Source organism: Astatotilapia calliptera, chromosome 13, assembly GCF_964374335.1.
Source record: "Astatotilapia calliptera chromosome 13, fAstCal68.1, whole genome shotgun sequence".
NCBI classification, from domain to species: domain Eukaryota; kingdom Metazoa; phylum Chordata; class Actinopteri; order Cichliformes; family Cichlidae; genus Astatotilapia; species Astatotilapia calliptera.
In genome coordinates, this window is record NC_137434.1 from 8,437,633 (window position 1) to 8,457,081 (window position 19,449).

The 19,449-nt window shown below is 40.8% G+C and overlaps 1 protein-coding gene across 1 annotated transcript in view; it reads right to left on the bottom strand.

The window, feature by feature from the left end:
* Positions 1–3,296: 3,296 nt before the first annotated feature.
* LOC145419802 (cadherin-23-like) overlaps positions 3,297–19,449 on the bottom strand; it is a 100,796-nt gene continuing 84,643 nt past the window's right edge. The window contains exons 9-12 of the mRNA XM_080288318.1: positions 11,119–11,231; positions 9,160–9,348; positions 4,007–4,156; positions 3,297–3,467 (exon numbers count right to left, since the gene is read on the bottom strand). Of these exons, the coding sequence (XP_080144444.1) occupies positions 3,297–3,467; positions 4,007–4,156; positions 9,160–9,348; positions 11,119–11,231 (623 nt within the window). The remainder of the gene's footprint in view (positions 3,468–4,006; positions 4,157–9,159; positions 9,349–11,118; positions 11,232–19,449) is intronic.

A 19,449-nucleotide genomic window follows, 5' to 3' on the forward strand; every position in this document is an offset into this window, starting at 1 on the left:
ACAATGAAACATTACATTTTTGTCGATACCACCCTGAATTTTACTTGGTATCGGATCGGAAAGGAAATCAGTGGTATCGCACATCACTAATAAATGGCAGACAGAAATGAGGCAGGTCGAATCTTCTTGCGTTTCACGCATGTGCAGTACTGGAATGTGGACGCACAACTCCGTGAAAATGACTGAAAACGCTAGTGTGGACGCCGAGCGTTTTGAAAACGCCATTTTCAAATCTATGTGTGGACGTGGCCTTAGAGCAACCCCCACCTGGGATAGGGTGCGCAGCTGCTGATGAAGGTTAAGGTGTTAGGAAATACCACCATTAAAGGGGTGAGGGATGTCACAAGGTAGAATATTTGGGTTTATGTCCTTTGCCTGTTTATTTTGTGCTTGTAGCATTTTAGCTTTTTTTTCTGCTTGTTGTTGGTTTTATTTGTTTTTAGATGTCTTGATTTTAATTGATATATGTGTAGTTTTAATAACCTGCCAGATTTAATGACTGTAAAATTGACCTAAATAAAGAGTGTGAGAGAAAGCTGCCAAGGATTTCAGCCTGGGGCAGGTCACTGAGGAACATTTAGTAGCTGCAATATGGAGATATAGGTGGGAGATCTGATCAATACCCAGAGATATTATAAGTAGCCTAAAGCAGAGGAACATGGGGAATGCCAGCGTAAGATGCCAAAGTAGAAGATGTGCTGCCACAAACACCTTGCCATTACTAACCGACCATAACGAGACCCAAAGCTAGATGCTATAGTCAAATCTGGAGGAGCCAAAGGGCAGAGCCCAGAGCTTCGCACACCTCTGTTAGTAACCTGTTTCAACTCTTTGTAAAGCAGCTGGACTAGTGTCGGGATAGCAGGAGTTCCAGAGGGGCATTCGGGATTAGGAGCTGTGTCGGTATCAGAGTTGTTTGCAGCAGCTCTGTTTTACCAACAGCACTGCCCAGTGTTGTAGTATCAGGAGGGAGGCACAGTGTTGAGGGAAGAGGTGTGTTTGCTGTCTGTGGCAGGCTGTTTGATATGGGGATGGGAAAGGATCATGCTTTGATCTGAAATCTTGGACAGAGTAACACAGACTGGACTATGCTGTAACAGCATGTTTGTCAGGCTGGTGTAGTTTATTTTATTTCATTTGTTTTAATGTACTGGTGTATATCTTATGAATAAAGTTTTTTTGACAAGTTAAGTTTCTTTTCCTTTAGTATTTTAATGCTCAACTGTTTTACTCTTTTTAGTCACTTTTATTGACTTTTATCGAGTCAGGTTACCTTCTATTTACAGATTGTTTTCCTTTTATTATCGAAAGGGAAATTAAAATGTGTTTTTTTCCAAACACATCCTTGCTCCAGTCTCTGTCCTTGGGCTAGGTTGCATTGCCTTCCCTTGTGGAATCAAAACAAAAACTAATAACTTAGAAACAAGATTTCCCCGGCTCTTTAAAACCTAGGTGGCAATATCATTAATAAAGCAAGTGGAAAGTTACCACTTAGCCTTGGCCCCACAGAGCAAAAGAGCACAAACTTCACCACAGATACAGAATTTGCAAGATGAAGAAAACACGATTCCAGTCAGCAAAAGCACTGTAATGGCCATCAAGTAGTATTACTGACATCAGACTATGTGTAGAAGTCTCTAAACATGAAAGCGTATAGATGACTAGAGATTTTAGAGGAGCTGCAACATGTCAGTGGGAATATTCAAGTCTGGAGCTGTTTGCCTTTTCCTGGAGTTGGACACCTGCACCAAATGGATTCCTCTCTTGCCAGAGACAAGTGCTCTTTCATTTCTGTAGAGACAGGAGACGCCATCTGCATCTTTGCAAAGAAAATTTCATAGTGCAGAAAAAAGAAAGAATCCCAACTGAAACAGAAAATACTTTCCAAGCACCATGTGAAGACCAAAGAAGGTCAAAGAGTACAGACAGTCATGGACTTTCATCTGACGTCAAAAGTATAAGCTCCACAGCTTTAATATTAAATACTGTATATACTGTACCCTGTAGGTGTGTATGTGTCTGTTATTTCTCAGTCTCAAAACCCACCTAGAAATGTGTACTATATTAAACGCCTCTTTAAAATGCATGTTACGTCTCAATCTCAGAGGACTAATGTCTATATCAGTGCAGTTTTGTGTGTGTTTGATAACAGGTCAGACAATCGAAACCTTTATCTAACAGGGTATACGAGTTCTGTCAGTCATGCCAGTGTATATTCCTCACTGAAGCCGTCACATTTCATTCTGTTTACAGTCCACTCACTCCCCACAGCCAGATATCAGGATTCCAAGGCAAACCACATGCTGCAGCACGAGGCCAACACCAGCTATACTTATTGGGTATTAGACGGCCCTGCAATCTCCGTTTCATGAACAACTGGTCTATAAACACTATTGATTTTCACACTGTGGTTTTTGGCACATGTTTCTAGTGGATTGTGGGCGTTCATCACAGCGATGACTAGTAATGAATAATAATGCAGACTTATGAGGAGACAGTCAGAGATGCTTTTGTTTTTTTGTTTCCTCATCTGATTAAAGCAGTGGCTGCAGGTGCTAAATGGTGGGACCCTGAGATCATGAGGTGGAGCAGCTACAAAGCTACTTCAAGCTATGTGAAACTACATAACAATGATAGACATGGAGGAAATAAATAATGCAACATATGATAAAAAAAATATCCTAAACTCAATTCTTAAATTGCATTATTTTGTATGGAGTCATGCCATTATTATTGACATCTGTAATTTCAATACAATATGAAAAGCAATACACCTTAACCTCCTCTGATAACAACAATCCAATTAGAACTGGCATTTCTACAATATGCTTCAATTTGTTACAGATCAAAGAAGTTTAGCGTAATATGAAACTTTAAATCTTAATTCTGAAGGTAATTTTATCTGGCCCAAACAATGATATGGACTAACCACACTACTGTTCTCTCCCTAAACCACTGTGCTGTCAGTAATTTGGTTAACTGTGGCCCAGTATAGTAGATGAGAAGGTAACTGCGTTTTTCATTTGTGTTTTTCAGTTTCAGGCACTGCCTTGCTTGGGTCACATTAAATTCTTACTCGTACGGGAAAGTCTCAAGAGAGTACCGGGTCACGTGGGCTAAACAAACACTTCAAGATTTCATCCCCAATAAAGCAAGCCCTGTAAAAGTTACTAGTACAAGCCAGGTTTTATTGTAATCTGTTTGGAGCCATGTTAAGTTTCTCTCCAGGAATAAATCCCCACTCTGTGAGTAATTTATCACGTTCCCAGCTGTGTAAACACCACACAGCGGTTCACTTAGAAACTCACCAGGATGCGCAGCAGCGATGTACCAGGTGGTGTGTTTTCAGGGAGGCTGATGTTGTAGAGGGGTCTGCTGAAGATGGGGCGGTTATCATTCTCATTGATTAGTTCAATAAAGACGCGAGCAAATCCCACATGATCCGACATGGATTCATTTGCATAAAGCTGAGAGAGAGAGAGCAAGGAACAGAAGCAATGAATACACACAGACACATGAATGTTTCCTCAGATATAAAGAATGATTAAAGGAAAAAACAACAGATTATTATGCATGGAGGCTGTTGGTTGCATTCTAAAAAGTGTAATCTGAATTTGCTACTGAAATAATTTATTTAAGATTTACAGTGTGCTACTCTGATTCTATAAACAACTCGGGGTTAAACTGAGGTGACAAAATAGCAATTTCACTGTTCAAACAACTCGGTGCTGTTTAGAAAGAGATATTGCTCCAGTCTAACTGTGCCTTGTGTCCAAACAAATTAAAACACTTTTCAAGAAACATAATGAAGTTACATTCGGATTTTCTTTTTCACAGCTCTGGCTTGGTCCACAGTTCATTTCCATTGATTATAAATCTTTAAGCTACTTTAGGCTTTTTAATAGATATTATCAAAAAAACCAACAGCTATGCTTTGTTGGGGTGATGCAGGTTTCTCAGGTAAATCTACAGGGCACAACTACTCAAACTAAGTTGAAAAACTTACTGAAAAACTGAAGCTGCGAATCTGTTCGTAGTCCAGCGGCATGGCAACCCTCATCCTGATGTCGGCACGCCCTTGCACCGCTGTGGGGGAGATGGTGAAGTATTCTGAATTGTTTCCTGTCAGAAACACTTGGAACATGCTGTGCACCCCCTGCCATAGGAAGGATAAGAGAGAGGATAGAATAAGAGCAAGAAAATTGTGTTTTTAAAAGATGGAGCACAGTCAGGTGGCAATATATACTGAGTCTAACCTATGAGTGAGAAATGTGCAGTATACGATACATGGCACTGTATATTTAGCAAGTCAAAAGAAATCACATTTAATTATAGGGGGAAAAAACATGTCTATCTATCTCGACAGGATAGATAGACAGCATACATATTTTTCACGCATTTATGGCTGTTGTACCTAGAATGATGTATATCAAAAGCCTGCACATAGTCTAGTAGTGTTAGGTAATAACATGTACTAACAACAGTGTAATAACTGTATGATATTCATGTGTTTTCATTTAAATATTTCTCTGTCTTTGCTGGTAAAATGATAAAATTGCAGCTATACTAAAGATTAATGTATCGCTGATGACAGGACACGAGATACTTGTAATTTATACCTGTACAAATGCATGAATGATGTGGAAGGGTTATTCTCTTTTTCTGACAACGCTGTATTTTATTCTGTTGTATATAGTATCTTATTCTTCTTATCTTATCGTATTCCAGTGTTTTTCTTAATTTTTGCTACTGTAACTTTGCACTGTCCACTTTCTGCTGTAACACAACAAATTTCCCATGGGTGGGACTAATAAAGGTTTTCTTATCTTATTTTATTTTATTCCAAACTTTTCTTTCAATATGTCACATGTTTGTGTTCGTACTTTAAAATAATAGATTATTAGAGTTTTATATTTTCTAATTAGTTTTTTTTCTGGTTATTATGATCATATATCATATATCATATATAAATCTACATAGCCAAATACAAACACAGCCTCAACAGGGTCACTTTGATATGAACATATTTCATATTTCTGGTATCTTATTAGTTAGTTTTCTGAGCACACAATATTATTTCAGTTAGTTCATTTATTTTCTTGAAAGTCCCCCCCCCCCACCTAGTTTTAATTTTGAGTTGTATTTAATTAACAATAATAAATGATCTTCAAAACCAGGATCAGCATGTAGGCAGCAGCTTTTTTATTGTCAGTCTTGAGCAGGATGTTTCTTTTCTGAGAACAACTGTGAAATATGTTGAACGCTCATAATGAAGCAGTTATAAAAAGGCACACCAAACAATGCACCAGTGAAGAAAATGTTAAATCGAGACGGAACAAGCCAACTCGAAAATTCCTTCAGGATGCATTTGGCGTGGAGGAGTGCACTTTGTACAAAAAGAACAAAGTGACAAGCCAGAATATTAATAACAGTAACACTGAAAGGTCCAACTGTGATCAGACATAAGAATCAAATCATAGCCCATACCACAGATTCATCACTTCTCCGTCTGTAAAACTTGGGTCACAGTTTAAGTGATACACAGAATTTATTCCCCATTTATTTCCCACAGAGCTCTAAGAGTAAGTCAGACTGCATGAATACCTAGCCAGAGAAGAAAACCATATGCTTTGCGCACATTGTGTGTTTTATGAGAGAGGAAAAGGGGTTGACGTGATCCCTGGTGACAACCATGACTATCTACCTCAATCCAGCTACATTCGTTTGTGTTTGCTTTCTAGCTCACTGCAGCGTAAGTTGCCAGCACAATGTTTATGATTATGTAGATTATGTGAACATGAAGACTGATTTAGAAATACTATGTTTTGTGTCATTGCAGTTATGTGTAATGAAAAAGTATATATATGAAATTTGGAATAATGGAGGGAAAAAAAACCCCAACTCATCTTTTCCTTCTCCACTTCTTTTTCCTCAGATAAATCCCCACGTGCAGATGCATTATGGGTAAATATAAACCAGTGACATCACATCTCTGAAATACCTGTGGCTTTCTTGAGCGGGAGAAAAAACCCCATCTCTAGGTCCTTCCTGTCTTGATGTATAAAGCTTCAGGGCAGCCAATCATGTAGCCATTGTGGCAGACAGAGGAAGACGGGTGGCGTGGTCAATTGGCATTATGCTGCCAGTTGAAATAGCCCCCTTGTTTTTGTTTTCGTCTGTGGGAGAACCATTGTGGCTGATGACTCCTATTTAAAAGACCATCCAATATGCAGGGATGTCACCTCAAACTGCCCATAAACGTAATTGCCCGTCCATTTGCTTCTGCCTTTAGAAGCCCCCAATAAAAGCATCCTGTCAGATGCAACTGCCACAAAGTTTAGTGACAAGCTCCAGCAGCAAAAAGTTTTTAAAGATGCTAGCCAAGTAGAAGAGGATATGAAGGCAGCGACAGGCAGAGAGGTAACTACCACTTGTGTCATAGTCTAAGAAAAGAAATGTCTGCCTATAATCCCTTACACATGGAAGGAGTGAGATTACAGAGCAGGTGTAGTGGAGTGTGAATGAGTTTGTGTGTATCGGCAATGACATGCAGGTTTAAAAGATCAAAAAAGCAATAAAAAACTGCAAGACAAAAAACACCTCGTGGGCTTTACTCCTTGCAATTGATGTACTCGTGGCTCTATCACAGCAGAGTAACAATGCAAGACTGGTAGAGTTTAAAATGCCCCGGAATACGTTTTCTGCATTTTCTCTTTATATTTTTTCCATGTGACACTTTGCTTTTTAAGCTCTTTTTGATGTCTTTTGTTTTGTTGCATGATGATGACTTAACAGTGAGCTGGGGCTGCTAATGCGCCGATTCTGGTAAGTGCTTTCGAATGCAGCATCTACGGCGAATCTAGTAAATTAAAACCGTCTCGGAGCCATTCCCCCATTTGCAATAAGCAATCTTAGCCCAGATATGTTAGGTGCCTGGAAGCCTCCCCTGAGCGAACGCTGATATTGGTGGTGGTAAAATGTTGGTTGCTAACCTACAGAGAGACCTCTTATCTCATGCCAAGGTGTCTGGGTCGTCACCCCACCTGCGTGCAGCAACACGCTTGCAGTGCTCTCTTCTCTGCTTGCTGCTGGAACACAGGCAGAAGCAAACACGCCATCCCTAGAATGGATAAACAGACCTGCTGCTAAATATTCCTGCTATCTCTCCTTTCAAGTGCTGTATTCCTCTCCTGACTGTTTTCTTCCTGCTCCACCAATTACTACGACTTATGATTTTGCTCCTCTCCTCTCCCCTCCGCAAGTCTGTTTCTCTTTATTCTCTACCTTCTTTTCTATCCACTTGACTCACAGTTATCTGTCAAATTCCACCCTGGCGGCTACTGCGCCTGAATCAATCAGAGTTGACTAGTTTTCAGCTTATCTGCACCCTAGGTGATTGATTTTCCTCGTTAGGTATAATTTGATGCTCTATCCCATCTCTTCCAGAGCAAATTAAATTGTAGTCGAGTCCAATGCGCTGGTGTGAGCGAGCGTGTGCATATGTGAGCGAGGGAGAGAGAAAACGAGTGAGACAGAGCAAGCCTAAAATGTTTGACTTCTGTGTATATTTTGGTGTCTGAGTGTATGTGACTGCGTGTCACCACAGTAGGCTGATAGATACAGTAAATGGGAAGTGGCGGGCAAACCAAAGGAGGCTGTAGCACACTCCTGCTGACAATCCACACAATCCACATGACATAGTGAAATATAGTTTCACAGAGTGGCTGATGTTCTTTTTTGGCTGTGCATTTATAAACAAGATAACAAGATAGATTAAAATGTATCTTGTTAGCTTGTTAGTGCCGATCTATTCCAACTGAAAGTAAAAAGTCTGAAATCTGATAAAAACAAACTTTGAACTATCAATTCTGCGTGTTCCAATCAGGTTTATTTATTGCACTAATCACATTCTCTTCATACTGAATATTGGATCTGCTTGTATGATGCAGGAATGCAAAAATACATCTAACATTTTGTCACATCCTGATTTACTCTTGTTCTCTTTTACACTAGCATACTGTACTGTACAATAGAACTATGTAGCAAAATTAAAGGTCTAAGGCAGACAGAATATTAGAATGTGGTAAAGACAGCATCTTTTATCTGATATAATCTTTAAAAGCATGCCAGGATTGAACTAATCAGTATCCCACATGCAAAGACAACTTACAAAAGATCAATGATAATATTTTAGTATGTCTGTATCTTACCAAACAAGAAATATACTGTCACATTTACCTATTTTCCTCAGTTATGGCACTGATGAATGCCTAAAGACATGCTTTGTCTTTGTTGCATGATTTCATGATTTTATCCAGTTAGACATTTCATGTTTCCCCAAAATTAAATTAAAAGATTTCTAACAAAACAAACAACAGATTTCATCTATCTTTGCTTATTTTCTATAAATTTTTAGCTTGAAGATGTCACACTGTGTCCATTATTCAAATTATTGCAGTTCAGTAATGATATGAATAGATAAATACTCACTTGTAGCATTTTGATTAATTACCACATTTCTGACAAAAGCCCCACCAGGTTTACAAGAAATGGTCGATTGATCATAATCCACCCAGGGCTATCACCACAGGTGGGTAAGCCATCAGCATTACTAAAGGGGGAAATTTCACCGGCTAACTGGCCACCCCTAGATGAGCCTGGCTCACAGCCCTGAGGATTGCTAGATGAGGACTTGGGGCAAAAAAGTGTGTTGAATATTTGCAGTTATTCATCAGAAATTGTTTACTACTCCTTTTTGGACATAATTTTGAAAGGTCACTGAAGTTGTCACTGGAAATACTTTAATGTTTGATTGTGTTATTGTCTGCCTATTTTGTGCACCAGGACTTTTGACGTGTAAAGTTTTGCCAGCACTGATCTAAGAAGTCTTCAGTTGTGGGCAAAAACTGGTTTTGTAACCGCTAAATTCAATCACTGACATGAGAATATTTGCAACAGATGCCATGAAAGTCACTTCAGATGTTCCGGACATATTGCATTCATTCCTGAGTCTGATCAAATGTTCTTGTGTAATTAAAAGAAAGGTGTTGATGAGAATAGAGAAGCCAAAAACGTAATGCATCCCGCTACAGCTGTTGTCAGCACAGGGGCATACAAATGTTGTGAATAGTGGAAACCATTAAGATGTGATCTACCCACCTCGTCCTTATCTTCTGCCTGGATGAAGAGGGGCAGGGCAAAGCCCACCTGTGCCAGTTCGGTGATGCGGACCCGATATTCAGAACTGTTGAACTTCGGGGCGTTGTCATTCTTGTCAATTAACAGGATGGTGAAGGTGGTCACCACAGTTGCCCTAGATGGACTGCGGTCATCATTCAGCTCGGTGGCCTAACAGGAAGCCAGAGCAGGAAATGTTCATCAGAGAGAGAAAGAGAGAGAGAGACATAGCGAGAGTGAGAGAGAGCGATCCATTTGATTGGACTGAAAATGTCATTCTGGATGGAGACGGTCAGCACGCAATCTCACTCGGTATTTACAGCTGTTCATTTATTGGATCAAAAGGTAGACAGACGGCCTAAAAGCAATCACAGAAATAGGCTCAAAGTGAGGCCAAGAGAAGGCCAGCACATGTACATCCACACATACACACTCATACGCATGAACACACAATGAGATTTAGGTGAAAGAAGTCCAATTGAGGAGACACAATTACACACACTCTGTTTTTGCCTGCCTCAGTTATTGAAGATGGCTGCCCTCTGAAATGAAAAAAATAGGAGGGAATGATAGAAAGGGGCAACCACTGTCTTTTATTGACGAACGAGTGTCACAGGCAATAGGAGGAGAAGCAGAAACAACATGCTAGTCTGGATAATCAGATAGTTTAGCCTCTTTCGTAACAGTGCTCCAGAATAATTTGACCTCCACCTCCACGTGCTCAGTGCTATCTAAGCTGCCTGAAGTTGAGAAATTAGTTGTATTACTACGGCACACTCCAATCAATAGCAGCACCGGCTAAGAAAGCACAAGAAGAGGAGAGAAAATTTAGAGAGGAGGGAGAAAAATCCATATCTTATAAATAAATTTTTGGGTGACATTTTTTTCTTTTCCAGCCTTTTTGCTCATTCTACTTTTCTGGTTAGTAATTATTGATTTCAATTAAAAAGACAAGCCTGAGCCTGGAATATGTTTGCCAGAATCTCTTTTTGTATTAAACCTCAGAGCCAAATGTATCTCAATGGTCTCTCGTATAAAAATGTCACGCGACCTGCTTTTTATTACCAATAATTGCAGCCAAATCAGTAAATGCACAAACGCCAGAGAGGCCATTTCTCTTAAGGTGTGGCAGATTTGACTTGTCAAGCTATCAAGATCACGAATGGAATATTGTAACTACACAGAAAAATGAGGCCTTTGTTCACAAATCTTTCCGCTTTCAGCAGGACTTGGAAATCCATTTCACGCGCCCTCACACCCTGTGGGAACCACTCGGTGTACAATGGTGGAGGAGAAGAAATAATGACAACAAAAGTGGAGGACTGGACAAGGTGGCAAGGCTCCGGGTTGGGAGGTGGGGGGACAAGGGGGGGGCGAGAGGGAAGGAGTGACATGCTAAAAAGCCAAGCGAGACAGACTTGGCTCATGGAGGGATAGAGGGATTCAGAGATCACACCTACTTCAAACAAGAGAAAAGGGGAAAAAATGGAGGAACAAAGGAGGCCTCAGCATTAAGGAGGACTCTAAATCCTCTTCCTCTTTCTTGTTCTCTGCTCCCCTTGTTCTAATATCTGCTCATTCAGCACGAGCCTCTGGAGGGGACATTATCACAGAATCGCAAGCATGAATATGGCCACTAATGAGCCCAATAAAAGCACTTGAGTTTGTCAGAGTCTCATTTGTGCAGAAGCATATTGACAAAGCATCTAAAGATATACTGCACGCACATCATACATATCTAGTTCTAACTGATTTCCTGCATAAGCGACAGACTGTATATCCAGTCTAAGAGATCTGTTTAGTTGGTCTTTGGAGACTATATAGAATACACTTTCATATCAAAGTTCTCTCTTAATCCAGCGGTGAAGCAGCCTTTCAGTCTCTTCTCTAGCCTACGACAGTCCCTCCACACAATAACTCCCCCCACATTCGGCAGCTCACCCTGACAGTCAGAGAGAATCCTGCTGAGTAGAGGGGGTTTTCTCTGTCCAGCTGCCCATTCACTGTCAGGGATCCACTGATGTAGTCCAGGGCAAAAACACTGTTCGTGTTTCCTAGATGGAGTGAGAGAGAGAGGGAGAGAGGGAGACCAAAGAAAGTCAGAGAGAGAAACAAAACCTGCATAGTTGATAATTCAACATGTCTCCTGGGATACAACAAGAATCCTTTGGAAGGGAAGGTGGTGGATGAGCCATGTGCAAGTCTCTATTTCATGTAATATGGATACTGCATTCACTGTGCTGTCTTTTATCTCTGTACCTCCCTTAGGCTGGCTGACCTCCTCCAACCTGTCCACAAGCTGCTTCTCCTAAACCCGCTTTATTTCTGTCACACTCCCCTTCCCTTTTTCACTTCTTTATTGAGTTCATCTGTAATTTATGTAGTGATAATGCTGTCAGTAACTGACTGCAAGCATAGTTACACATCCCGGGAACTACAAGCATCGTGGCTGATATCGGAAAGATCTTTTTTTATTATCACTGTTAGTGTCACGGAGACTTTTTTAAAAATTAAATAAATGGGCTACTGTTTTGTTTGTCTGTGAATTCTCATATGCAGGCATAAAACCATTTGTGCGTGCACCATGGGTCTCCTGTATCATTTGTGCTGCTGATTGGCAGTTAAGTCGCGATAAAAGCATCAAAGACGACGCATGCTAGTAAGAAAGGATGGGATGTAGGACATCAAATGTTTTTAAGTTTGAATTTAAAACAATCTTTACTTAGAAACTAAAACCCACAGATGAACTTCAAGAACATATTTGGATGTATAATTTGGTATTAATAGAATCTTATAATTCTTATAAGAATTTCTTAAACTGTAACATAATAGGCTTACAATACAGATTGACTGCAGTCACCCCTTTTTGCATGGGTTGATAAATTGCATTAACTTTGTCATACTCCATGCACTCCTTCAGAGAGGAGCATTTCAAATTATGAACGCTGCACTGTTCTCATTAACAAGTTCAAGTGTGCCTGGTGTTATCCATTCACTTCAATTAAACAGGTTAAAATATTAGACCGAGGCCCACTTGAGTCCTCTTCTAATATTTTCTTATTCCCTCTATTCCTTTTCAAATTACCGTCCTTCTCGTTAACTTTCACACCTCTCTCACACTTTTCTGTGACACTTTCTCTTTCTGTCTCTCTCTCCCTCTCTCTCTCCGACACCCTGCTAATTACACCCAGCAGATGGAGAGCACAAACAAAAGTACACCCAATGGCCCTCACCTCTTCACTTTTAATGTTCTCTTGCTCCAGCCCCGCACTGCCTGGTATCTCCCTCTCTCAGATCAGATGCTCAAGTCTCACTCAGAGAAGCTAATGCCTTTACACTTTCAGTGTGATCCTTGGCGCCGATGATGTGTTATATGAGACGTGAATAGCCCTTTTGAAATCTCTGGTAAGTAGCACTTTATAAATGTGAATGTTATTACAGCAATCTGTTCAGCTGAAGGCAAACAATGGAGGAGACAAGACTAAATGAGATCAATGAATGAATGGGAAACATACCTAGGACTAATTCAATTACACCGTGTTAACATGGAGCACTTTAACACTTTTAACAGCGGCCACCACAGCAGGTCATCTGTGATGTCGCACACTGCAGGTTAAACAGGTTAATGTGAGGGAATGATCAAAAATCGAATAATGCTGAACAGATAAAATATAATCCAGCCGCAACCAAATCAAAAACATCTGACAAAAATGAGTACTACACATCAGCACACCATTATGCTGCGTGCCAGGGTGGTCAAAAATAAGGCCCAGGGCACTAGAATTGGCCTGGAAAAGACTAGCACACTGGACAGCTTTAGAAAATATAAAGGACGGCATCGCTTTTCAATTTTTACCTGTAGTTTCAGAGGTTTTACAGCTTTTCCTGCTAATAAAGACGTTTCCATACAACAGTAAAATAATAGATACAGTAAAGTTTTTTTTTACTATTGACTATAGAAATTTATGGAGTTTTTATTGATTTGTTTTTACAATGGCTCCAGTTAAAAAAAAGTTAAATTGTGAATTAAGAGAAATTTTCATTTTGAATTATATTACACAATTTAGGTCGTAGAATTTAAGTCATGCTGACAGATTTGTTTAATTTTTTTGGGACACATTTATTTATTGGTTTTAACAAGTTTTACATAATGCACCATAGGTTTCTTTCCTTTACTACAGCAGTATTTTTCATAATGTAGAAAAACTAAGTCGCACTGTTGAAATTGCACTTCTTTTTCTTATACTGAGATATCTGAGACATCTAATGTGTATTTTAACGTGCTTATACTGAGATAGGAGAGTTTGACTAGTCTGGTCCATTTGAGATTAATGTAAGCTGTATGTGGCATTTGATGTAAAACGACTCGACATCCCAGCTCTAGTTTAAGGCACGTACACTACTAATGTCCCTGTTAGCCCGCTTTGGGGAAATTTTTAAAATTTCATTTTAACATTTCCCCATCAGTGAACTGCGTGTACCAAATTCATGCATGTAAGAATTCAGTCAACAACTGGCCTGCATTAAATGACCTGTATTCAAAAATTAAATTTGAACATGCTAGCATCATAGACAGGTCACATTTAACTAAAACTTGTTATTGAAATCTTAAGCACCACAACATTTAACATGTATCGCTTTCAGTATGGCACAACTCTGAACGAGAGACACTCACACGATTGGACTGTGCATGCCTCCTGTGTCAAATTTAATGCTATGTTTGTTATTTGCAATAGCATTAAGACATTAAAGCATTTGTTTAGGATGCTCTTTTGCTATTTCCATGCAGAAAACTGATCGTTCAGTCTGCACCTGTGTGGATGGTCGGAAGCACCTGCTGCAGTACGCACACTTAGAGGGACTCTTTTGGTGGCAATGACAGCGAGAGCTAAACATTTACAGGTGTGGTTACACTTCACCATAGTTGATACTGAAGCCTTTTGCACATATGGCAGGGTGTTTTGTGGCACACATCAGTGTTGTGTCTGAAGGAGAGGGCCTAGAGAAAAATAAAAAATGAGCTCTTGAATTTATTTGGTTTCAAGGCTAACATTACTCCAGTTTTGGCAGATTACAAACAAATGTATACTGGATTTACTTTAAGGTCTATTCAGTAAAAATGAAACAGATCTGTCTGAAATACTATTTGAAGTTCTGGCCAGAAATTTGTTGTAGCTAATCCCCCAGTTTTGTCCTAATAATATAAATCAGTCATAGTTTTTGTAGCTTACCAACTATTACTTCTTTTACTTTACTTTATTCTTCTTTTTACATTTTGAGACATGATTGCTTTTCATTAGCTTTTGCATGATTAAACTAACTTCCTTTAACTATATGACATGATAAATGCTATTTTCCCTTTTTCTGAAATCCTACATTCACAAGTAAGAACACTGTGAACCTTGACCTACACTTTGAGCGGGATTAAGAAACATTCTCTTTCAGATAGGTTAGAGTAATAGCTGAGGTCTAGACTTCAGAGAAACATGTTGAGGTAAGTCTATAGTATACAACGACTAGGGGTCAACAGATTAACCCATGCCTGCGTTCCCCACTCCCCAGTCGGCACTCTATTATTGCCCTATATCTAGTCTGGAATGGAAGGGAGGGAAACTACAGAAGAATGAACATTGAGGAGAGGAGCCAAGCTAGCAAAGAGAGCAAAGCTTTGGGGTAATTGGCCTGGACTGAGGCCAAAAGGTGGAGAGTAGGATGTAGAAGGCACAGAAACTACTGCTGATCATATCCAGCCTACATAATGAATTTAGTTATGTAACTGATGACAAGTGGCATCTATCTATCTATCTATCTGTCTGTCTGTCTGTCTGTCTGTCTGTCTGTCTGTCGAAATATAAAGATGCTGACAAGGATTAAAACCATCATAAAACCTATCCTTCAGCTTCGAGACTACCTTATTGATGAACTGCACAATGACTAGTGAGCCAATAAGCCAGTAAGTCTGATGTTTTCCAAGCTGTTGGCTAACATTAGACTTAGTGGCTTATTTGCCTTAAGTCAAATATAATACTTAAAACCCCCCAAATTTTTTAGAGGCAATCGCTATGATTAAAACAAACCAAAGAAACACAAGACCATCAGTATGAAACAGCCCCTCATGGTCAGCATTAATAATTCCTATGGTCACCAAAATGATTCCCAACATTAATTTGACCAACAATCATTTTGGGCCATTTGCTAAAACGGCAGATGCTCTTATTTTTCTTTGGCCGACAGTCCTAATAGGTCTGTGAAGGTTCTCAGTCATCCAGGTCATCGTAGTCAAAGGAGCTTGCAAAGAAAAGCGTCTGGACTTCTTTAAGTTGCTTGAAGACGTTTCACCTCTCATCCGAGAAGCTTCTTCAGTTCTAAGGTCAAATGGTGGAGAGTCCCTGATATAAACCTAGTGGGAGTAACCCCCCACAGAGGGACAAAAGGACCCCCTGATGATCCTCTAATCGCCTGAGCCAAGGTGTGAAACTGGGTGTGGGTCCCAATAGGCCAGAGTTTCGGGTGTGTTCATTGTGAAACCTGGCCCCACCTTATCATGCGAATTCCTGAGGTCAGATGGCCCAGGATGTGAGTGGGTGTTAAGGCGTCTGGGAAGGGATCTCAAAACTGGATTATAGATGGCAGAGAGTTGGTGTCGTATAACCCCGCCTCTGTTCAAAGATGGCCGCTCACAGTGGACATAGATGGCTTCTTTCACTCCTCTTTCAAACCATCTGTCCTCTCTGTCCAAAATGTGAACATTGGCATCCTCGAAAGAGTGTCCTTTATCCTTAAGATGCAGATGGACTGCTGAGTCTTGTCCTGTGGAGGTGGCTCTTCTGTGTTGTGCCATGCGCTTGTGAAGTGGCTGTTTGGTCTCTCCAATGTAGAGGTCTGGGCATTCCTTGCTGCACTGTACAGCATACACCACATTGTTAAGTCTGTATTTTGGCGTTTTTTCTTTCGGGTGAACCAGTTTTTGTCTGAGCGTGTTGCTGGGTCTGAAATGCACCGGGATGTCATGCTTGGAGAAAACTCTCCTGAGTTTCTCTGATACACCGGCTACATAGGGGATGACAATGTTGTTGCGTCTGTCCTTCTTATCCTCCCTCGCTGGTGTCTGGTCTTCTTTTCTGTGCCTCTTTGCTGACTTTAAGAACGCCCATTTAGGGCGTTTAGGGCGCCCAGACACCAGCGAGGGAGGATAAGAAGGACAGACGCAACAACATTGTCATCCCCTATGTAGCCGGTGTATCAGAGAAACTCAGGAGAGTTTTCTCCAAGCATGACATCCCGGTGCATTTCAGACCCAGCAACACACTCAGACAAAAACTGGTTCACCCGAAAGACAAAACGCCAAAACACAAACTTAACAATGTGGTGTATGCTGTACAGTGCAGCGAGGAATGCTCAGACCTCTACATTGGAGAGACCAAACAGCCACTTCACAAGCGCATGGCACAACACAGAAGAGCCACCTCCACAGGACAAGACTCAGCAGTCCATCTGCATCTTAAGGATAAAGGACACTCTTTCGAGGATGCCAACGTTCACATTTTGGACAGAGAGGACAGATGGTTTGAAAGAGGAGTGAAAGAAGCCATCTATGTCCACTGTGAGCGACCATCTTTGAACAGAGGCGGGGGTTTACGACACCAACTCTCTGCCATCTATAATCCAGTTTTGAGATCCCTTCCCAGACGCCTTAACGCCCACTCACATCCTGGGCCATCTGACCTCAGGAATTCGCATGATAAGGTGGGGCCAGGTTTCACAATGAACACACCCGAAACTCTGGCCTATTGGGACCCACACCCAGTTTCACACCTTGGCTCAGGCGATTAGAGGATCATCAGGGGGTCCTTTTGTCCCTCTGTGGGGGGTTACTCCCACTAGGTTTATATCTGGGACTCTCCACCATTTGACCTTAGAACTGAAGAAGCTTCTCGGATGAGAGGTGAAACATCTTCAAGCAACTTAAAGAAGTCCAGACGCTTTTCTTTGCAAGCTCCTTTGAGTCCTAATAGGTGTGGAACACTGAAAATGACCACTATCGGAAGCAGGAAGACAATGAAACACAGGATCAATAACACAGAATATTGCAAAAAGGCCACATGTAATCAATGTAATAATCCTGCAGTAACCGCTAGACCCAAGTATCTTGTTAGGAGAAGTGTAGTAGTGTGTTGTTGTAAGAGTGTGCATGGGGGGGAAAAAACACAAAAAAACTGCCACTTTGTGTTACGCACTAGTGACACTAAGCTGACACAACATTCATTGCAACATTTCTTTTTGCCTGATGGGAGAGGCAGGCAAGTTGATGTTGACAACAATTGTTAGAGGTGGTGGGAGGGTAACGCGCATCAGGGACTTAGACCCACTCAGTGTGGGCATCTTGCCTCTAAATTGCTTTGTCAGCTTCAGTGGCCTGACTAGAATGCCAATCTTCTCCAACAGCCGCCCCTTGCCCGGACGACTGGGTGCTCACCTGGCCGAGCGGCTATCGTGCATACACAAACACGCGCATCTACAAAAAGCTCTAGAGTGCCGTGCTGTAATGTACATTTGCGAGATAACAGCAGGCTGCTGGTTGTACTCTCTGCATGCATCCGTTAAGAGGCTTTGACTCATTGCTTCAGGTTCCATTGAAGGGGCCTTCCACCTAGGCACCGCTGTGTTGAGCTTGACCAGAGAGACAGACTGAAATTACACAGGGTGACTCAGAGGTGCCACTGAGAAAGAAAATATAATCATAATCTAATTGCTGATGCAAAGTGTTCTCCAGTGCTCTGCTAGGACACAGTGATTAGACCCCCAACGGATGAAAATTGCTGTTCAAAGATACACACGCACCCAAATTATACACAAATAGCAATAAACTCTTTATTTGAATTTTGAAATTCAAATTTGTTACTTCAATTTGTGTTTTGTGTGTGTTAATATTTTGCTGTTTCAATTTCAAACTCCTAAGAAGAAATTCAAAGATTTGTGTACGTGTGTGTGTCAGAGTGCATCTAGTGTTAACCAGGAGAGTTTGACTCTGTGATGTGAGACTCCAGGGGATTAGCCATGCTCTCACATTACCAACAGTACTGGACTGGAAAATGAGAAAGCATGGCATGATTTTGTCTAGAGTGGGCCTGCACACTCAAATTCATCCACTCACGCACACACCTCGAGAAATGCCCACAGGCACTGAGACACACACAAACTCACACAAGCAGCTCTTATTTTCTGGGAATTTATAATGTGCTCAACAGCTTCAATGGCCAATGCTACAATTACAAAATAAAAGAAATCCAAATAATTTGCCACTTTTGAAGAATCTCGGCATTACCAAAGAATAGGTGGAAAACACGAGTGTAGATCTCATATTATGTATTGACAAACACATTTACACCCTTGCATCATTAACAATGGAGTGAAGGCTTATTTCCTGAGAACAGTTTTGTTATTGAAATTCACTCCCTCACAAACAGCAAAGGAGCGAGTGTAGACACAGGGGGGGAAACATGCTAGTGATTCTGGGCGACTTCCGTGTTCTAAGTTGCAAAAGTGGAAAACTTACACGTGTAGTTATTATGGGAGGATTGCCCTGGAAGCAGAAGATATAAAGGATCTGATCTGATGAGTTCAACTGGGTGTGCGACGTGTGGATAACAATGACTTTCTCCAAAACTCGAGCTTTTGAGGACAGCCGAAACAGGACTTCTCCGAGTGTAATCGCCATGACTAAGCTAGTGACAACTGTTTTTTCTAGTTGGTGACAACACCATGGGGGCGCTGGAACATTCTAGTAATGTGATATGGCAAGCAGCCAGTGCTTAGAGGCTCGGGGCTAAGATTTTGTGTACTTTGCTAAATGTACACAAATTAGTGTCACTTTTAAGGATTACGCCTACAGGCATTCATATTAATGATGAGGTTTTAGTTATTGTCTTCAAACTACACTCGCTTCAAAATCTAAATGAACAGCTTCTCACTTACACTGATTTGCTTATGCACGTGCTCATCCGTGCATTCACACAAACCCTTTAGTGTATGACAGCTACTAGTGCATATGCATGTGCTCCTGTGTGTCTGCGATGTGAAGTGATAATGCCATTGGCAGACAAGCTGCATTTCATGAATACTAAATGAATTAGTTTCATCAAAAGTTTTTTTCTTCAGAAAAGATTCAAGGACAAGTATTGTCTGAGAATGTGTGGCAGATGAAACCGACTTCTGTTTGTAACCACAGATCACTCAGGTTGACACAGCTAGTAAGATGCACGTAAGCGGTCT